At 48.8% G+C, this 21,160-nt stretch overlaps 1 protein-coding gene across 1 annotated transcript in view; it reads right to left on the minus strand.

The window, feature by feature from the left end:
• The window catches only part of DRD2 (dopamine receptor D2), a 69,462-nt gene that overhangs the window by 8,025 nt on the left and 40,277 nt on the right, over positions 1 to 21,160 (minus strand). The window contains exon 2 of the mRNA XM_037065637.1: positions 5,257 to 5,572. Coding sequence (XP_036921532.1) covers positions 5,257 to 5,541 — 285 coding nt within the window. The 5' untranslated portion in view covers positions 5,542 to 5,572. The remainder of the gene's footprint in view (positions 1 to 5,256; positions 5,573 to 21,160) is intronic.

Here is a 21,160-nt window from a genome sequence, read left to right on the forward strand (position 1 = left end):
AATAGGTGGAGGGCAGAAGGGAAATGAGCTCAGGACTGGTAGCTTGGCTTCTCCTGGGGGAGAAGAGGGGCTGCACTGAGGGTCATGCCCACGGGGTCTGAGGCCCTTGTCCCTAGTCCTTTTCCTCCTAAGCACATAAGGCCACCTTGTACCCAGAACTGTGCTACAAGAAAGATGACCAACTTACACTGAGTACTTCAACTTTTTTTTACCTGGAAAATATTTGTGTGATCACCTTGAGACCCCCATTTTACCACTAAGGAAAGTGCAGTGACTCGCCCAGCCACTCAGCTCAGTGTCAGGTCCTACTCTGGCCCCGGTTTCCGGGGAAATCAGGCAGTTCCTTCCATGCCTGGCATGGCGCATGGCACAGGGTAGGGGCCCAATGAGTATCTGTTAGGAACAATGGTGAAGACAATGGCTCAGTGCAACAGGGAAGGTACTTCTGCTCCTTGTTCTGCCTGGAGAAGGAAAGGACAGTCTGGCCTGGGGCTTTAGGAACACCAGCGTGGNGTGCAGTGACTCGCCCAGCCACTCAGCTCAGTGTCAGGTCCTACTCTGGCCCCGGTTTCCGGGGAAATCAGGCAGTTCCTTCCATGCCTGGCATGGCGCATGGCACAGGGTAGGGGCCCAATGAGTATCTGTTAAGAACAATGGTGAAGACAATGGCTCAGTGCAACAGGGAAGGTACTTCTGCTCCTTGTTCTGCCTGGAGAAGGAAAGGACAGTCTGGCCTAGGGCTTTAGGAACACCAGCGTGGGCGGGGGCGGGGGCTACAGCAATGCAGCCCAGGAACAATGGATATGCGAAGTCCAGCTGTCCGCACAAGCATTTCACACCCCTCCCCGACCCCACCACACACACCCCTACCCCCTTACACACACATACACACACATACACACACATACACTGTACCCACCCCCATGCACATCTGCACCCCACCCCTCTGTTTACACACAGGCACTCACACTCACACAGCAGGCTGGCCCTGGCAACCTGAAGTCTGGAGCAGCCCCATCCCCAAGCACAGTCAGGACAGGGAGATCAATGCACCTTGGGCCTCTGCCAACAGGAGAAAAGAGGAGCCCTCCTGGTGACTGAGCAGGGCAGGACCCACGCTGCCATTGCAGCAGAGCAGCAGGCCTTATAACCTTGCTCATCCTCAGCGCTGCCCTCTTTTCTGCTCTGGGGCATGAAGACAAATGTCAGCATTTACGCTCAGGGATGGGCCCTGCCGCTGCCGTTGTTCAGTGTGGGGAAAACAGCAGCTGCTCCTGGAAGACAGGGGCCTCTTGCAGCGCTGCCTTCTCTGGGCCACTCCCAGGTCGCAGCACAGGGGCCCCCGCGCCTCGGTGCAGCACTTACCATGTGGGCAGCAACTGAATGCCTTAGGGGGCGGGTGGGGGCTGGACAGAAGGGCTTCTCTGGAAAAACCGAAGTCTACCTTTTGGCACCACTGGGAGAGTCTGGGCCCACCAGGACCACTCCCCCCTTGAAGCCTCTCCCAGACTCGGTCTTCAGAGCCCCTTTCCTGTCCCTGGGGATTTAGGTCTGAAATTGTCCCTCTTAGGCCCTTGGCATGTGCCAGGCTCTGCCCTAGACTCTAGAGGACAGCGATGAGCAGGACAGACAGGTTCCTGCCTCAGGGAGCTCTCGATCCCCTTTCCCAGAGGCTTTTCTGGAGCGAGAATACGGGCGCCTTTCCTCCAGTTTCAGGAGTAGCTCTTCTAGGGCCCAGCTGGGGGCTGACCTAGCGACACAGGAGAATGTGTTGGTGGCCACTGTTTCTAGAACACCTACTGTGGGCATGTACTTTATCTCATTTACTGTTCTTAACACTCGCACAAAAGGGACTGCTTGTGTCCGGTCACGGACGGGGAACGGAGCTCAGAGGGTGCACCCAGCTGGGGCGCAGCAGGGCTGGAATCTGAGGCAAGTCCTGGGCAGCACAACCTACACTCTGTCCTAAGCTGTCTTCGGAAGGTCCATCAGGCTTGTTAAAAAGGAAATAATTATGTAAAAAGTACTAAATAAATGAAGTGTGAAAAGAAAGATTATAATTGCTAGGGTGGACAAATTTGGGGCCAAATTAGAAAATGGACTTGCCCAAGACCACCCAGTGATTTGGCAGCAGAGAGAGAAACAGACCCCAGGTTTTTCTTTGCACCTTTGGACACCATACACTGACATTCTTTTCTCTTTTCTTTTCTTTTCTTTTTTTATCCTCACCTGAGGACATGCTTATTGATTTTAGAGGGAGGGGAAAGGGAGGGGGAAAGAGTGGGAAAGAAACACTGATGTCAGAAAGAAGCATCGACCAGTTGCCTCTCATTTGCATCCTGACTGGGGACTGAATCCTCAACCTAGGCATGTGCCTCAACTGGAACTGAAGCTGCAAACTTTTGGCTTAAAGGACAGGGCTCCAGCCAAAGAAGCCACACCAACCAGGGCACATGGACATTCTTGCTCACATGAAGCTGAGACCAGCGGGATGGGCCTTGAGTTAGCTAGTTAAGTCCGAATAACAAGTAGCACATATGAAGCACCTGTGTGTCAGGCACTGTTCTGAACACGCACACCGATATCTGTGGACTGTGACAACAAGCCTCTGAAGCTAATAACATGGATGCCACACTCAAAACCTCAAGCTTTACCCTTCCTGCTCCTCAGCTTCACACACTGTTTCTCTGCCTGGAGGGCAGATGCCTTGGCCTCCTCCCCTGGATAATTCTTCTGAAGATATCATTTCTTCCTACACGACTTCCTTGTCCCTACATGCCAAGTCCTATGCCCCCTATGTGAGCCCACATCTCCTGTGGGGACTCTCCACTGTCACCTCCACCAGTGGTCTCCTCACTGAGGGCAGACCAGTGCTTTAGGGCTCAAGGAGGGTGTGGGACATAGAACGGCTCAATACATGTCGAACGAGTGAACACATAACTCTGAGCTCTTAGTCTGCTCACATTTCAATTTCATCTCTTTCTCTGGAAAATGCACAGAGTAAAACTGCTCCTCCAAGGGCCAGGAGGTCAAAATGGCATGGTACCTGCAGACGAGTGGCCCATGGCATCTCAGAGGGCTGTGCTCAGACTTCCCTGTAGTCTCCCACCTCAACAAGAGCCGGACAGTGGGTCCTACTCCCAGGACATAGTCTTGGCTATTTATTGTCCCTAGAGAACGTTCCAAGTGGAGTCTTGCTCAATTCCAACATCCCGCCAAAGTATTCTTGCAGCCATCTGCTGTGCCTAGAGTCTTCCGTCTTGTTCCTCCAGCGATATGAAGAGCCTGCCGTCGCCTGTCATGTCAGCGCCTGTCTCATCCTGCCCCCGAACACTGAGCTTTCCCTCTAAAACAAAGGCATGTTTAAAACATCTGTTCAGAGGACTGAGATCGCTAGGAGCCCCAGCACGGCCCACCTACAGCTCTGACGCTACCACAGAGAGTCTGGGTAGGGGCGGTGGATCTGGCAGCCCCAGAGCCGTGCCCACAGCCCTGGGCAGAGCACACCTCACTCTGGGGAGAGGGTCCTCTCTCTCTCTGTGGACAGGCGCGGCACTTTTATGTAGTGCTTATAATGTGCCCGATTCCATTCCAAGCATGTTTATATAGTCATTCATCCAATTTTCAAACAATGCTATGAGATAGATAAGGAAACGGACACAGACGGAGGGCTTTTCTCCTGATGGTCTGAGGCCTGGGCCCTGCTTTGAAGTCTAGCGGGAGGGGACCACAGATTAAGGCGGGGCTGCTCAGGGAGAGGCCTCGGCAGCCCACGGCCTGGCAGAGCCCAGGGGCCGCGGAGACTTCGCATTCACGGGGGAACTGAACCCTGGCTGTGGCACCTCTGTGTTTTTATGTTGCTTTGTGTCTCCTGTTTGTTTCCTTCTGGTTCTTCCTTAAGATTCAGTCAGGTCATTTCGGAAGTCCCAGCCTGTTTCAGCTGTGCTAAAGGAAACCAGAGAGTGACAGCCTAGAGCTCCTGGGGGCCTGCGTGGTGGTGGCAACAGGAAGTACAGGAGCCGCCGGGAGGAGAGGGGACAGGGGAAAGGGCCACTGCTGACCAGCTTCCCCTCCCACTGCAGCTTCTTCTCTTTGAGGACTTCTCTGCACCAGCCTACAAAGGTTCCATGTTTTCTTCTAAAAAAAGGCTCGCCGCCATGGCACAGGTAAGCTCCTCTCTAGCCTGGGGCAGGAAGGAAACAGCCCAGTGATCTTGATGACCTTAGTATCTGTTCTTCCCCGAATGCCAGTCAGATTCTGATGCAGTCAGACTCCTCCCCAGAATCCTGGGCAGAGAAAGGGGCAGGATCCAGCTGTGCACACTCACATCCCCGGACCCTTCCACATCTGCCTGGCAGCTCTGAAAAGCATCCACCTGGAGGTGGGTCCATGTAGGGACTTCTATCAGTGGCTTCTCCCTCTGCTAGTGATCTGGGTGAGGACAGGCAACTTCTCAAAGCTTCGGTTTCCTCTTCTGTAAAGTGAGAAGAGTAGTATCGACTCCCAGGATTAGCATGAGTGTTAGCTGAATCTGTGTCTGAAAAATGCCTGGCACTGTGCCTGGGCCACAGCAGGGGGTGCCTACTCACTGTTATGAAGCACAGAGCTGGGCTCTGTCCTGGGCCGAGCAAGAGTGACTCCCTATTCCTTCCTGAGGAAGGGATTGCAGCACAGTTCACAGAGGCCTCTAACTGTGTCCCAGACCCAGGCGCTAGAACAAACTGGGGAAGAGGAGAGGGGGAAGAAGAGCACAGAGCAACAGCCCGCCTTTTTGAAGTGGGGAAAGAGAATGAAGAATCCAGGCCTGAAGCAGGAACATCTCCCATCCTTGGTGGTCCCCATCGATTATTCCCATTTCCAGCAGGGCCTAATGAACCGCCCCCGGGGGCCAGACGGTGCGCCAGCTTGGACCTGGCAGCTGCGTGTTGCTGGAGGGCTCACCTAACTTCTGTGAAATGGTGATAACAACATCGGTTTCTCAGGGCTGCTCTGAGGACTCAATGGGAAAAGGCTATATGGAAAGGACTTACCACAAGGCCTAGAACCTAGTAAGGACTCTATCACTGGTAGTTGGGATTGTTAAGGAGACAATCTACCCATTTTATAAGGAGAAAAACTGAGCCCACAGTGGAGGAACGGACCATCTGAGAAAGCACCAGGCAACGTGTGGGTGGGAAGCAGTGACGAGCCTGGACTCCAGGCTCCAGCACTACGTCCTCTGGAGAAGGCGCGGAGCACAGCAGGGCCCAGACCTACCTCCAGGTAGACAACCCAGGGCATGACAAGCGTGGCTACAAGGAGGTCTGCGACGGCAAGGCTGACGATCAGGTAGTTGGTGGTGGTCTGCAGCGCCTTCTCACGGGACACGGCCATGCACACCAGCACATTGCCAAAGACGATGATGAAGATGAGCAGGGTGAGCAGCGTGGCATAGTAGTTGTAGTGGGGCTTGTCAGCCTTCCCGTCAGACCCATTGAAGGGCCGGCTCCAGTTCCGGCTCTCCAGATCGTCATCGTACCAGGACAGGTTCAGTGGATCCATTGGGGTAGCAGGGCCACTGAATGGCCAGGCTCTGGCCAGGAGAAATGGACACAGGGAGTGAGCAGGAGGACCTCCTGAAGCCTGCTCCCTCCCGTGGAGGACTCTGGAGCTAACACCAACCATTAGAAGTTAATAGTGAGAATTCTCCAGCCACGCAATGTTAAGTTTTGCATCTAAAAATTTTCCTAAAACATTGAGGCCTGCTGCCACGATTTTGTAGCAAGTTCTTACAGATAGTAAAACAAATGAGCAAGCATAATTTTTTAAGACGTAAAATAAAATAAATGAGCTTGAGAAGAGCTGAGCATTCATTCATTCATTCATTTAATCAACAAACATATCGAGCACATCCCATTCACCGCACACTTAAGTCCACGAGGAGGTCCAGCTTCTAATGGTAGAAATAGAAATATACATTCACTTATTCTTGCTTCTACAAATATTTATTGAGCACTGTTCTCATAGTACTAGAAACACAGGTAGGAACAAAATATACATAATTTTCCAATTCACAATCTAAAATCAACAATAGCCAATTAATCAAGCAATTAAATCTGCGAGTGGTAGGCACTAGGAAATGGATGGGGGAGAGAGACACATAACCCAGCTCAGAGATTTAAAGCAGGCTTTCCAGAGGAAGTGATGTTCAGCAGATTCCTGAAGGATGTGTAGGAATTAGCCAGGTAAAGAGTTGGGAGCCAGGGAAGGTTCTAGACAAGGGAATTAGCATATGGGAAAGACAGAGCCAGAGAGCAGGTGCCATGGTGGAGGCAGAAAGAGACTTGGGCTAGCTGAAGCGTGGAGGGACTTGGAATGAGTTAAACTGGGGAGGCTATAGTAGCTGACACCATAGAGGATCACAGAGGGCCTTACAAGTCATACCAGCAGTTTAGACTTGAGTCTAATGGCAGTGGGAACACCACAATCAGATTTGCCTCTCGGAGAGAAGATTATGACTGTCGTGTAGAGAATGGGTTGTGTGGGGCCCAGCAAGGTGGCAGCACACCATCTGGGAGGCTATTGCAAGAACCCCAGAGCGAGATGATGAGGTCTGCACATGTGCACTGAGAGCCCTGAGGAATGGGCACCCCATTCCATGGGGGGGAAACGTCCTGAAAGAAGTGTCATCTGAGAAGGAGGAGGAGTTAGCCAGGCAACCTAGGAGGTAGAGGGAGATGTTCCAGCCAGACAGAACACAACGCAGTCCCAAACAGCAAATAGTTCTGTTAGGCAGAAAGTGTAAGGCATGATGGTGACAATGGGGAAAATTAAACTGGAGGGCCATTCGTGGGCCAGATGGGGCTTTGTAAGCTTGGGAGCTCCTGAAAGGTTGGGTGCAGAGGACTGACTCCACTGGATTGGTGTTTGAGAGAGGTCACTAGCTGCTAGAGTGTAGAGGGGACCTCGGGGGGATATGAGGTGTGGCTGTAATTCAGGTAACAGGTGGTGGTAGCTGAGATGAAAGTACTGGGGAGGAGAATGCAGAGAAATGTTCAGAGTCGGTAGCTGACCTGGAAGTCGGGTTCATGGAATTTGGCCATTGCACAGATGTGAGGCAGGAGAAGCACTGGGGGCAGACAGGGAGTTAAGATGTCGAGGATAAGTCTGAACTTCTGCACTGGTTTCTGGGAGGCTGGTAGCGCTGCTCACTGAGAGAAGGAAGCAGGGCCTCAGAGGCAGGCTAGAGAGGCGTTGATGAGCTTGACAGCCCGTGTTTTGGTTGTGATTGAAACATCATGCACATATAATAGAGTCGGCTTTCCTTTTAACAAAAGTGTTCCTACTTCACACACTAGAATTAAATTTATCAGTTTTCAAGGCATTCTGCATAAAACACCATGATTTTCAGGTGCTGTGGTACCCAAGTAGGTTGAAATGCACCGATTTATGCCACTCAGGATGAACATGTGCCCGAATGAGGGCGGAGGGCACATCAGCCAAAACAGGTCAGAGGGGACCCCCCACCTCTGACCTGGGAGAAGGGTCTGCTCCCCTCTGCACCTTCATCCCTCTCCGACATACCTGCTATGCCAGCTATCAGCAGAGGAGCATGAATGATAGATAACCCACCCAGCACAACCACTCTGGAGTCTCCGGGGAAAGCAAAATGCCTAATTCCATGCGGGACGCCATGGAATGCCACCCATGCAACAAGTCTTCCCACTCGAGGTAGGGAAGCACTGTGTCCTATTGATGCTATCTTCTGTAATCCGAGTGGGCCCTCTTCCCACAGGAGCACACAGCAGGAGACCCGGATGTGTGTATTGACCAGGCAACAGGGGCTACTGCTGTCAGTCATTTACTCAGCATCCACTGAGCCTGCTGGGAAGAAAGCACAGAGCCAAGAAGTGTTGGAGGCCTGGAGACCTGGAAGGCACAAGCACTTACCCAGCATCCTAATGGTGTCTCTCTGTACTTCCTCCTACTCCCTCAGTCCCTCTCTGGGTAGGGCCTGTGACATCTGATGGGGCCTCTCAGGTCTCTGTCATCCCCAACCAACCCATTCTCTACATCCAACCAGACTTACGTTCCTGCAGCACCATCCTGAGCCTGCCTGTGAGGATGGCTTTGTCTACTTGTAGAGAATTTGACAGTTTGCCAAGTTCTTTTCTATTATTAATATACTATCTCACTTATCCTCAAAACAACCTCTGAGGCTTGTCACCATACAAATCAGAAAAGTATCTGGAAAACTTCATTTCCTTTTTCTCCAGTCAGCAAGTCCCTCCATCTCCTTCACGACAAACTTGCCCAGAATCCTCCTGCTCTAGGGCCTGTCCCAAGTCTTCCTAGCTGGACCTTCTTCCTCCTTCCTTAAGGCTTCTACGGCATTGCTTCACGATTTTGCTCTGGAATACACCCCATTTGTGAGTCTGTTGTTTTCACTGGGGGATTAGCATCTCAAGATTACACCATGTGTTGCTTATGCCCCATCTTCTTCGTGGAATAATCAAAAGAGCATACTAGTTCGTTCTTCTCATCCAACTCCTAACGCTGTGATTTGCAGGCAGTAATGATGCACAGAGGTTTGCTGAACTGAATCGAAGCCTCTGTGAGTGCACCTGGGAAGAACCCCACACGCACACTTGAAAGTAACTATTCACATAGGCCACCTGATGAACAGGTGACAAGAGTAATGCAGCCTGAGTATCACGGGTGTTGCATGTTGCGTCTCCAGGAAGCAGGCTGAGGAGGAAATGAGCATGCAGGAAACTTATCGTGGATGCTCTCGGGCTCAAGACTTGCAGGGAAGTGAAGGAAGCAGGACTGGGCAGAGAAGTCAAGCTGCTTTGCAGTTACACCACAGGCCTCAGGTATTCCCCCCTCAAGGAGCCTTGCAGAGTTGCCTGGTTGCCTGAATTAGGGCAACAGGGCCAGGCCTTTGTCCCCTCTCATAAGTCATGGCCTGTCCCAGAGAAAGGGTGTGGACTTGAGAAAGGCGTCTCTCTTCAGCAGTGGGCAATCACCAAGAAGGTGGACCCAACTGTGAACTGCCATTTGTTGACACTCCCAGTAGTTGGGGAAGGAGCACGTTAGTTGCACAGGGGATCTGGGTGGCACCTCACAGCACCCACTACAGTGGATGTTCAGAAATCAGAGAGGACATGGCTGCACACGGGTTTGGCTGGGGTGTTCATGGAAGGCTTCCTGGAGGGGGTAAACTTAAACTGGGACTTGAAATTGTGGGTACAATTTAGATGGCAAATATGAACATTGTAGGTCAGGGAGGGGGGGCCAGGGTGAACACCCATTCCTCAGGGAAACTGTGAGTCGCTTCACCCAATGCTGGACAAGGATTCACTGTTACATTTAATTTTCCAATTGGTATTTATTCTCATTCTTGTTGATTTTTGCTGAAACAAATGTTAATATGTTCACATTATAGAAAAAGAAGGGAAATCATGGAAAATGCCTAAGTGCCTAAAGACCTTATTAACATCTTGGTAGGGGGTTGTCTTCTGTGTCCTGGACACCCTTCCTACCTGGGGCTAACGTTTCTCACTGGCAGGGGCTGCCCGGCTGGCTCTCACACAGTACCAAGCAGAGCAGGAATCCAGGCATCAGCAAATCCACTCCCACAGATAAGGCATGAGAGGTACTAGTATAACACAGGGGCTGAGGCCAAACAGCCTGGATTCAAACTCCAACTGTGCCCTTACTGGCTCTGGGATCTCAGCTACTTGGCATTTCTGAGCCCCAGTTTTCTCATCTGCAAAAGGGAGACAGCAATTATCATTGTGAGGATTAAGTAAGATGATGCATGTGTGGCCAGCACAAATAAACCCTCAAGGAATGTTAGTTAACTTTAAAAACCAACCAAGCAAAAGAATGAAAAGGAAAACAAAAGGCAACGTGCGTCCCTGAGCCCTGGTTGCAGCGTGTATGTGAGCGACCCCTGGGATGGGGTACCAGCTGGCCTGGCAGACTCAGCCCACGCAGCCCACCTGCCCTGTGGTCAGTGACTGTCATAGCAGTTGTATTTCCTCGGCCCTGAGACAGAATGCAGTGTAAGATGCCCCATTGTTTCTTGTAATCCTAGGGAAAAAGTACCATCAAACCCCAGTAAGCTCTAAGAAGGGTCAATTGTAAAATGAATTCTGATTTCAGAGACATTAAAATGTTGGTGGGGTGTGTTTCAGCTTAGGATGAATGAAATACAGTTGGCTCCTGGCATTTCCCCACCTGCATTTCCTCAGGAGCCCTGAGGAAGGGGTCCTGACCCTGCTCCAGCACCGCCCCTTCCTCTTCCTGCTACCCGTGGGAAGACAGAGCAGGGCGAGGCCACGCTGTGGTCTTTCTCCCTCCGGAGGCACCCGGAAGACCCCTCAGATCCCTACCCTCCAAGCTTCTCTATCCAGGCTGTCTTTGCCTGTGAGGAGGGGAGAGCACCAGGTCACCTGGCCTGGCCCGGCCCAGAGAAGCCAGGTGAAGTCAATACCCCTCTGGTGTCAGTGGGGGACGCCAAGCCCACACAGCAGCAGCCAGCACTCCGGCCTCGCCAGGATGGTCTAAATGTCTTGTGTTTTTTCTTTTGTTTTGCTTTGAAATGGAGATTGGCTAAATGTACAACCCAAGGTGACTTATTCTTAACAGTTAGAAGACTTTTCAGATATATAAGATCACATTATTTTAATTTTTTTCTGTTGTCTGAGTAAGCATTTTGATTTGAAGTTATGAAAATACAATCAACTTGCTCGCTAACCTCCATACATGACTCACCTTCATGTTTCTCTCAGGTGGTTCCTGCTTCAGGTATAAAAGCTCCAAGTCACAGTCCCCAGTCACTGAGCATTTAGCAAGCACCAAATACATCCATGGTCACTGCCATTTCTTCCCATTTTAGTGGTTTAGCTACACAGTCCAATCTCCTTCGAGAGAAATGGACGATCTAACCTTGCTGCTAAAGGCACCCCCAAATTCATCTTTTGAAGCTCTATCCCCCTCCCTTCCAACGTGATGGTATTTGGAGGTAGCCTTTGGGAGGTGGGTAGGTCTGGATGAGGTCACCAGGGTGTGGCTTTCCAACAAGACATATGGGACGAACTGAGGTGTTACCTGGGCAAGAGAAATGGGGGGCTCGCCTTTCCAGCCTCAAGCTCCTCTGCCATTTATATTTGGTGCCTTACAAATGGCACGATTTTCTGTGTGTGTCCTAATCTGAAAACTTGCTGGCTCTGGGGCAGGAATTGGGAGCTGGGACAGGAGGGGAGTAGGTGTTGTGGTGAGGCTGATGGGGGACTCAAGAGTTGGAACATTTTAGTTTCAGCTAATAGCTAATAAGCCTAGTAATAAATGTATGTAAAAAGCTATTGTTTCAGCAACTGCAGGTATAGCCCACCCTGACTCCAGGAGACCCCAAGTGATTGACCTCTGTGCTCCAGAAAAGACCAGAAACAGTCGAGGTGGTGTCCAAGTCATTGTCTTCCAGGGAGAGACAGTCCACTGCCCAGGACACAGATCAGGAAAATCACTGGTCAGTGGATGAAAGGATGTTAGGGAAATTGTTGGACTGAAGCTTTTATCTGATGAACCTCTTTCCTGAGTCCCAAATCCCTTACCTATACTTTGTTCCCTTGAATCCCAAACCCCTTACCTACACTTTTGCCCCTTATGAAAAACCTGGCTTAAAAGGAAATGTAGGATTGTCTGTTAGGGCACAAACACACGGCCTTCTCAGATCGCCAGGCATCTGAATAAAGTGCCCACAAAGACTCAATCCCTGTCTCTGCTTATTGGGTCTAGTAGATGACAGGCAGCATGAATACCGGCTTTTCTGGGTTCAAGGAGATGGGCTCACATCCAGCCTACAAATAGAAACAGCTTCTGGCAAGTATGCTGGGGTTGGGGGGTACGTGGACGAGGCCTTTAAACCTCCACAGTTTGAGTGTGTTCCCTAACACTGACACTTTCTCTCAGGAAAAATTGGGAGGCTACTGTCACTCTTGCTCACCAGCTTGCTGGGGTGGTCAGTATCTTAGGCAGCTTGGAACCCTGGAGAACAGCTGCCTGTTCCCAAAGGAGAGAGGAGAGGATTCCTTTTCTCTGGTTTTAATTTGATTCCACCGTCCAGCAAAACTCCAGGGGCCCAGGGCCCAGGGCCCAGAGGTGGGGCTGAGAAACCCCTGGTGCAGTCTGAAACTCAAGCAACCTTGTTCCCTCATGCTGCCTCTTCTGCAAGTTTGGCACGTGAAGGAATCAAATTGTCTAATTAAAATTTAACAATCCCTTATCAGCCTCGTGGCGGGTGAGACACTAGCTGTCTTAAACACATCATTTTCCCCTCTTTTCTAAGACTTGAAGCATTTCACTGAAAAAAAAGGGGGGGGGGGAACTTTGCATTTGCATTTCAAAAGCAGCTTGTTGGAGTGACTTAAGCTGGATAAGAATTGGGAGTGAGTGGGTAAGGGCTCCCCTCAGGCCCCACAATTTGAGCCACCCCTGCTCCTCCAGTCAAAGATCCGAGCTGTGTCTTGGGAGTGGGCCCTTCCCCAGATCCCCCCCGTAGCTGCAGGAAGAAAGGGTGGAAGGGAAAAAAAGAAGGGAAGGAAACATCTGCATTCCTTCCTATTCTAGAGGGAAAAGAAGAGTCACCGAATAATGCCTTGCTTACTGCCCACAAGGGCTGCTTCTGTAGGGGACCGAGGAACCAGGAGCCCAGGAGCCCAGGAGCCAGGACCTCCGGCTCCCTGAGCCCTAGGCCAGGTAGTCCCAGAGGCCAGAGAGGGCCTTCTGGGCCAGACCTTGGGAAGGCCCCTGTGTGGGTGGAAGGCATAGTTCCATCTTACCTCCATGGAAAGGCCTGTAAGCCCTGGGGTGGCGGTGGGAAGGACAGTGGGGAAGGGTCTGTGGACGGGGGTAGAGGAGGAGGAATGGAGAGGAATGTTGCAATGAAGAACAGAGGAAAATTGTAACAGCGGGGAATTGTAACCCACCCCACCATTCTTTTGACAGTGTGTCTGTGAGTGCTGACTGTTACTCAGGTGCAGCTTGTAGATGAACAGCATGTTTGTAGAAGGAGCCCAGGAACTGACTTCAGAGACGCAGACCCTGACCATCAAGCATCTCAGCTCCGCAAGTTTCCCTGACCTGTGATTGTGGAGCCAGGATATTTAAACCAGGATGACACACATGGGACTGTCACTTGCCTTATCAGAATGGACTGTGCTCTCCTGCACACAGAGAACTTTACAACCCCCTCCCCCAATCTCTTTGTTCTGTTCCCCTCTCCCTCCTCAGAAAAACCTCTGCCTGCACTGAGGTGTGGAGATGGGCTTTGAGACATGAGTCTCCCATTTTCCAGGCAGCCAGCACCTGAAAATAAACCACTTTACATCAGCACCTGCCTCTTGACTATTGGCTTTCGCAGTAGCAGGCAGCGGACCTGCAGCTGGTTACCTGAGCGAGGGTGGGGCGATGGATGCTGTCACTCCCAGGACACCCCCTCCCACTGCCCTGAACATCTTTCCCAGAGTCCCAAGCCAGACATGTGGGAGAGTACAGTGGTGAGGCTAGGGGCATGGTGGTGAGTGAATACTGACTGGCTCGGGCACCAGGATTCACTCTGGAGGTTCCTATTTAAGGAGAGGGACACCCTCCCTGCCCAGGCACAGGCAAGGTCCATTCCCAGAAATTCCATGGCACTAAAAGTTCAGGGGAATGGTGAGAGTAACCCACCCCCTCGCTGCTGAAGGGGGACAGATGTGAACAAGACCTAGGCTAGTGGAGAAACCTGCCCTCCAGTGGCCTGGGGTGGGAGGGAATGCCACCCACTGACACCATCTCCACTTTGTGCCCCCTCCAGGCATGGTGAGCCTCCCTAGTCCAACCTGGAGTCCTGCAGGGCAGCCGGCAGCAGTTGGGGAAATTGTCTCGATTTCCTCAGAAAGTGTGGAACAGCTTGGATGAATCTCTCCCATTCTTGCTCTCTGGCTGTGTCTGACTCCACCCAGCTGGGGCCAAGAGGATGGGCACAGTCTTGAGGGCCCTCAGTGGCCCAGCCTGAGGTTCATAACCCAGTCACCTGCTCAAATGTCTCCCTGCTGGCAACCTGTACTCGCTGAAGTTGAACGTACTCAGACAGTCCCCCTTGCTTCCCACCTCAGAGCAAAGAGAAGCCCTCCTCGGATGCTCATTCAACTTCTTGTCACAAAGGCCACAAACCTACCACCACAGGCACCCCTGGTCCATCCCCTTGGGTCCCAATGTCCCAACTCCAGACTAGGCTCCATCCTTCCACCAGGGACCGGCATTCAGTCGCGGCATTCAGTGCCCTCTTCCTGCTCACCCTTTGGGTCAGCCTTTTGCCAGGAGAGCCTTCCTGATACTCTAGCTCAGAGCTGTCCTCTTGCTCAGTGCTCTCATAGTATATATGCTCCTCACTGGCACTCATCGCAGGTGTAATTAGGTCATTATTTGTTTAATTATTTGTTTAGTGTCTGCTCTCCTGCCAAACTGTGAACTACACCAGCTTAAGAATCACACCTGGAGACTGAGTGGTGTGGCTCTAGGACAGGGGCCATGTTCGCCCTCGCATGCCCGGCTGCTGTGGCGCCCCCGCTTCAAACGGCCAAATCTGGGTCTGCTAGGGCTTGATAAACAATGTTGGCCTCACCCTGATGACTCCCTGAGACCCTGCCCCACCACAAAGGTCTGTGGACACCCAGCAGGGGGCAGCTAGACTCAGTGTACCCTGGGACTTCTGCTGAGTGGCTCAGGCTCAGCACTGGCACCAAGTTTGAACCTGTATCAGTCTGGCCAGCACCACTCACCCCTACGCGGTGACTCACTGAGAACCTGCTTCATGTGACTTGAGCACCATCAGTGGCCCTTTTAGTGACTGAGCCTAACAGACAGCAAGGAGGCAGAGGCCGATGGAGATGGATCTCCAGGCACCTTGAGACTTTTGCTGACCTGCCCCTGGGCTCGGTAATGGTGAAAGCTGGCCTTGGTGTGCAGCTTGGTCCTTCCCATGTACACCCAGGCCCAGCAGAGGCAGCCACAAACTGCCAATTGCCTTGTAGTTCCAAACAGGTTGTCCAGGACCAGTTACAGGCAGCGTCTGGCATTGACATGAACCATAGTCCCTCACAAGAGGCCCCAAAACCAACACACCCAGTGGCCAGCTTTAAACAGCATCACAGCAGGATCCAATTGGCTTCACATGTGGCATATCCAAAGGGAGATCTTGGCAGGCACCAGACCCAGCTGAGGTAAATCCCACTGTGTGTGTTAGCACCCACACAGCAGCTCATACACCGCGGTCAGAGTGGATCCTCCCAGTCAGCCAGCCTAGGGGTCCACCCCACATAAGAACAGGCCAATAGCACTCATGCCTGAATTATAACAGGAGGGCTCACATAACCAACACAAGGGTCATTACAGACTGTGTAGCTCAAGTGAACAAGGAGACCACTGGGTCCCACCTACTACATTAGGCCACCCTCCCAAGACTGGGAGAAATAGCAGCTCTATCTAATATACAGAAATGAACACAAAAAGTCAACCAAAATAGGGAAGCAAACATGCTCCAAATAAAAAGAACAGGAGAAGTCCCCTGGAAAAGAGCTAAATGAAATGACAGCAAGTAATTTACCAGATATAGTGTTCAAAAAATTATTATAAGGATGTTCAAAGAACTTACTGAGAAGTTCAAGAAACTTAGTGAGAACTTTAACAGCATGAAACATGACATAGAAACCATGGAAAAGAACCAGCCAGAAATGAAGAATACAGTACATGAAGAATACACTGGAAGGAATAAACAGTAGGCTGGATAAAGAGCACTGCATCAGCAATTTGGAAGATAAGGTAGAAGAAAACACCCAATCAGAGCTGCAGAAAAAAATCCCCCAAAACATGAGGATAGTTTAAGGCACCTTTGGGACAACATGAAGCATAATGACATCAGCATCACAGTGGTACCAGAAGGAGGAGGGAGAGGAAGGGATTGAGAACCAATTTGAAGAATTAATAGCAAAAACTTCCCTAGCCTGGTGAAGAAAAAAGACACACAAGTCCAGGAAGTGCAGAGAATCCCAAACAGCATGGACCCAAAGAGGTCTACACTGTGACACATCATGATTAAAATGTCCAAGGTTAAAGACAAAGAGAGAATCTTAAAAGCAGCAAGAGAAAGACAGTTAGTTATCTAGAAGGGAGTTCCCATAAGACTGTGAGCTAATTTCTCAACAGAAACATTTCAGGCCAGAAGGGATTGGCAAGAAATATTCAAAACTATGAGAAGCAAGGACCTAGAACCAAGATTATTTCACTAAGCAAGTCTATCATTTAAAATTGAAGGAAAAATAAAGAGCTTCCCAGAAAAGAAAAGCTAATGAACACCAAACCAGTAGTACAGGAAATTGTAAAGGGTCTTCTTTAAGAAGAAGGAGGGGAAAAAGAGGAACATAGTTTTAAAGAATAAAATGACAATAAATACAAACCCATCATACCCATCAATAATCACTTTAAATATAAAGGGCTTAATTGCTCCCATCAAAAGACATAGGGTGGCTGAATGGATAAGAAGACTACACACACACACACACACACACACACACACACACACTTCTTCCAAGAGATCCACCCAGGAACAAAAGGTACACACAGACTAAAAATGAAAGGATGGAGAAAGAAATTTCATGCAAATGAAAATCTAAAACAACTCAGGTAGAAATACTTTTATCTGGCTAAATAGACTTTAAAATTAAAGCTATAGTAAGATATAAGTAGTGTAATTGAAGCAGTAATCAAAAAACTCCCAACAAACAAAGTCCTGGCTACATGCCTTCACAGATGAATTTTACCAAATTTCCAAAGAAGAACTAGCATCTGTCTTTCTCAAACTACTCCAAAAAATTCATGAGGAAGGAAGACTCCCAAGCTCATCTAATGATGTCAGCATTACCCTAATTCCAAAACCAGATAAAGACACTATAAAGAAAGAAAATTATAAGCCAGTATCCCTGATGAGCATAGATACTAAAATCCTCAACAGAGTATTAGCAAACTGGATGCAGCAACATATAAAAAAGATCATACACCATGATCAAGTGGGATTTATTCCAGGGATGCAAGGATGGTACAATATCCACAAATCAATAAAGGTGATACATCACATAAACAAAATGAAGAATAAAAATCACATGATCATATCGATAGATGCAGAAAAAGCATTTGATAAAAACAGTACCCATTTATGATAAAAACGCTTAGCAAAGTGGGAATAAAAGGAACATACCTAAATATAATAAAAATGCCATATATGACAAACTCACAGGCCACACCATACTCAATGGGCAAAAAGTAAGAGTATCTCCCTTAAGACTGGGAACAACATCGGGATGTGGACATTTACCTCCTTATTCAACATAGTACTGGAAGTCCTGGCCACAGCGATCAGAAAAAAAGAAGAGATAAAAGGCCTCCACTTTGGAAAGAAAGAAGTAAAACTCTCACTATTTGCAGATAACATGGCACTATATATAAAGAACCCTAAAGACCCCACCAAAAAACTGTAAGAATGGATAAATGGATTCAGTAAAGTAGCAGGATAAAATATAAATATCTAAAAAATCAGGTGCATTTGTATATACTAATAACAAACTATCACAAAGGCATACTAAGAATACAATCCCATTTACAATTTTATCAAAAAAATACCTAGAAATAAATTTAACCAAGGACATAAAAGGCTTGTACTTGGAGAATTATAAGACACTGAAGAAAAAATTGGAGATATATATAACTGCATGCATATACTGTGTACATGGATAGGAAGGATATATATCATTAAAATATCCATACCTCCAAAGCAATATACAGATTCAAGATAGTTCCTATCAAGATATCAATAACATATTTCACATAACTAGAACAAATGTTTCAAAAATTTATATGGAATCACAAAAGATTTCAAAAGTAACCTTGAGAAAGAAGAATAAAGTTGGAGGAATCATGCTATCTGATATCAAATGATACTACAAGGCCATAGTAATCAAAATAGCATGGTATTGACATAAAAACAGACATAGATCAAAGGAACAAACTAGAGAGCTCAGAAATAAATCTATGCTTTATGGTCAATTAATATTTGACCAAAGAAGGCAAGAACATACCATGGGGTAAAGACAGTCTATTCAATAAATGGTGTTGGGAAAATCGGACAGATACACGTAAAAAACTAGACCACCTTCCTATACCATACACAAGAAAAAACTCAAAGTGGATTAATGACTTAAATGTACAATTTAAAACCATAAATATCCTGGAAGAAAACATAGGGCCCTGACAGGTGGGGCTCAGTGGGTTGGACACCATCACACAAACTGAAAGGTCCCCAGTTCAATTCCTGGTCAGGGCACATGCCTGGGTTTTAGTGCAGGTCCCTGGTTTGGGATGTGTGAGAGACAATTTATTACTTTTTCTCTCTCACATTGATGTTTCTCTTCCTCTCTTTCTCACTCTCTTCCTCTCTTTCTAAAATAAATAAACAAAAATTTTTCAAAAAGAAAACATAGGTAGTAAATCTCAGACATCTCTTATAGCAGTATTTTTCCTGATATGTCTCCTTGGGGAAGAGGAACAAAAGAAAACTAAATGAATGGGAGTGCATTAAACTAAGAAGTTTTTGCACAGCAAAGGACACTATCAACAAAATGACAAGACAATTTACTGAATGGGAGAATATATTCACCAATGATACATCTGATAAGGGGTTAATAGCCAAAATTTATAGGAACTTATAAAACTCAACACCCAAAAACCAAACAATCCAATTTTTAAAAATGGGCAGAAGACCTGAATAGACCCTTCTCCAAAAAGAACATACAGATGGCCAATAGACATATGAAAAGATGCTCAACATTAGTAATTCTCAGAGAAATGCAAATTTAAAACATGATGAGATACCACCTCATACCAGTCAGAATGGCTGTCATCAATAAATCAAGAAACAACAAGTGCTTGTGAGGGTGTGGAGAAAAGGGAACCCTTGTGAACGGATGGATGGTGGGAATGCGGATTGGCACAGCCATTGTGGAAAGCAATATTGAGTTACCTCAGAAAATTAAAAATGAAACTCCATTATGATCCAGTGATTCCACTTCTGGGAATATATCCAAAGAAAACCAAAACACTAATTCAAAACACTATATGCACCCCATGTTCACTGCATTCAGAATAGCCAAGATTTGGAAGCAGCCCAAGCGCTCATCAGTAGATGAGAGAGTAAAAAAAAGTCTTGATACACTCACCCAATGGAACACACTCGACCATAAAAAAGGAGGAAATCTTACCTTCTGTGACAGCAAGGATGGACCTGGAGAGCATTATGCTAAGTGAATTAAGCCAGTCAGAGAAAGACAAATGCCATATGATTTCAATCATATGTGGGATCTAATGAACAAAAAAAACTAAACAAAAGAGAAACAGACTCACAGATAGAGAGGACAGACTGACAATTGTTACAGGGGACGGTGTTTGGGGAGGCTGGGTGAAAAAGGTGAAGGAATTAAGCAACCCCCCCCCCCCCAACAAACTCATAGATACAGACACAGTATGGTGATTACTAGAGGGAAGGGGTGGGGGGAGGAAGAAGAGGGTAAAGCGGGATATATGGTGACAGAAGGAGACCTGACTTTGGGTAGTGAACGCACAATACAATATATAGATGATGTAGTATGGAATTGTACGCTTGAAACCTATATAATATTATTAACCAATGTTACCCCAATTTTAAAAAAAGAATCATAATTATTTTGCCTTGTTATGATCTTCTCACTTCTCAGCACAGCACCTGGAAGTGGTAGGTGCTCAACAAATGAGAGGCATTCCTGGGTGCTACTCCTCCAAACACGAAGGAGCCAGTTCCAGGGTCCCTTTCCACCCTGGGTGTTGTTTTCTCTCTCTGGATCCTTCTCAAGGATACCAGTGGCCTCCTCTGAGGTCTGCATGTGGGCCATGAGGTCTCAGTCACGGTGACAGCTGGGGTTGAATGCCCCGCGGGTTAGGGTCCATCCAGGAGCTCTCCAGCTGGGCCATCACGGGGGCATGCAGGGTTGTAAGTATTGGAAGAGAAAGAGAATGCCCGTGGGTGAAGGGGAGCATACGTGTACGTAGAGGTGGGGAAACTACCAGAGTTCTGGGCAATGGGAAGCACAGATATGGTGGGGATAGTTCTGGGCTCCTGGAAAGCCCTTGGGGATGGGGTTTCACAGCATCTAGATTAGCAGCACCCAGTATGGGTGTGAAGTTACGGGCCAAGGTGACCCGTAGCCCCTTTCTCACTCAGCACCAGTTGGCAACTAAAAAGCATGTTCAGTGAGCACACTGAGCACTGCTGAGACTCCTGGCTCATCAAAGGAGCTGCAGGGTAAGGTGGGGGTCTCCCAGTGAGAGGTGGGAGCACACACAGTTCCTCATCCAGCTGGGGAATGGTGGCCACAGAGAGACCAGAGGTGAGCATGATGGGAGCCTCATCTCTGATGGTCCCATCCAGTAGAAGCACCTCCCAAAGGTGGCCAGGTGTCCCTGGAAGTGTGGACTGCCAAGGACTTCTGAACTTTACATTCTCATTTCCAGGCCAGGGGCCCCTGGGGTGTACCATGTGGTGAGGCAGGGTCCGGGGACACAGTGAATCCAAGAGGGGATATCTGCCTGACAGCTCCATCCCTGCGGATTTTGATGGCTCCATAAAATGTCTCCTTGCAAACTGTCAAAGTGTCACAAATTAATTAACTGTTAGCTAGAGTGACTCACTGGAGAGGGGGTGGGGGAGTACCGCTAAACAGGGTGGTGGCAGTACTGTTGTTCTCTGTGTGCTCTGCCTTTGGATTAAAAATCCTCCTTCTCAACACTGTGCGAGGGGAGGGGCAGATCACTGGGGCAGCTCACGTGCCTGCGGAGCAGCAACTTGGCTGCCGGGAAGCAGGGTAGCAGGGTAGCTGGGTAGCTGGGTAGCTGGGTAGCTGGGTAGCTGGGTAGCAGGGTGGAGGGCGTGGGGCCCAGGGCCCCTTCCCAGAGGAAGGGAACACAGTGGGGAGAAGGAAGCAACTAGAAATTGTTCAGGAGATCCAAATTCAGAACAGAGCTCATAGGCTGGCACTGTTTTCTTTTATCC

Source organism: Sturnira hondurensis, unplaced genomic scaffold, assembly GCF_014824575.4.
Source record: "Sturnira hondurensis isolate 20B ecotype Veracruz unplaced genomic scaffold, ASM1482457v3 Scaffold0015793, whole genome shotgun sequence".
Classification (NCBI taxonomy): Eukaryota; Metazoa; Chordata; class Mammalia; order Chiroptera; family Phyllostomidae; genus Sturnira; species Sturnira hondurensis.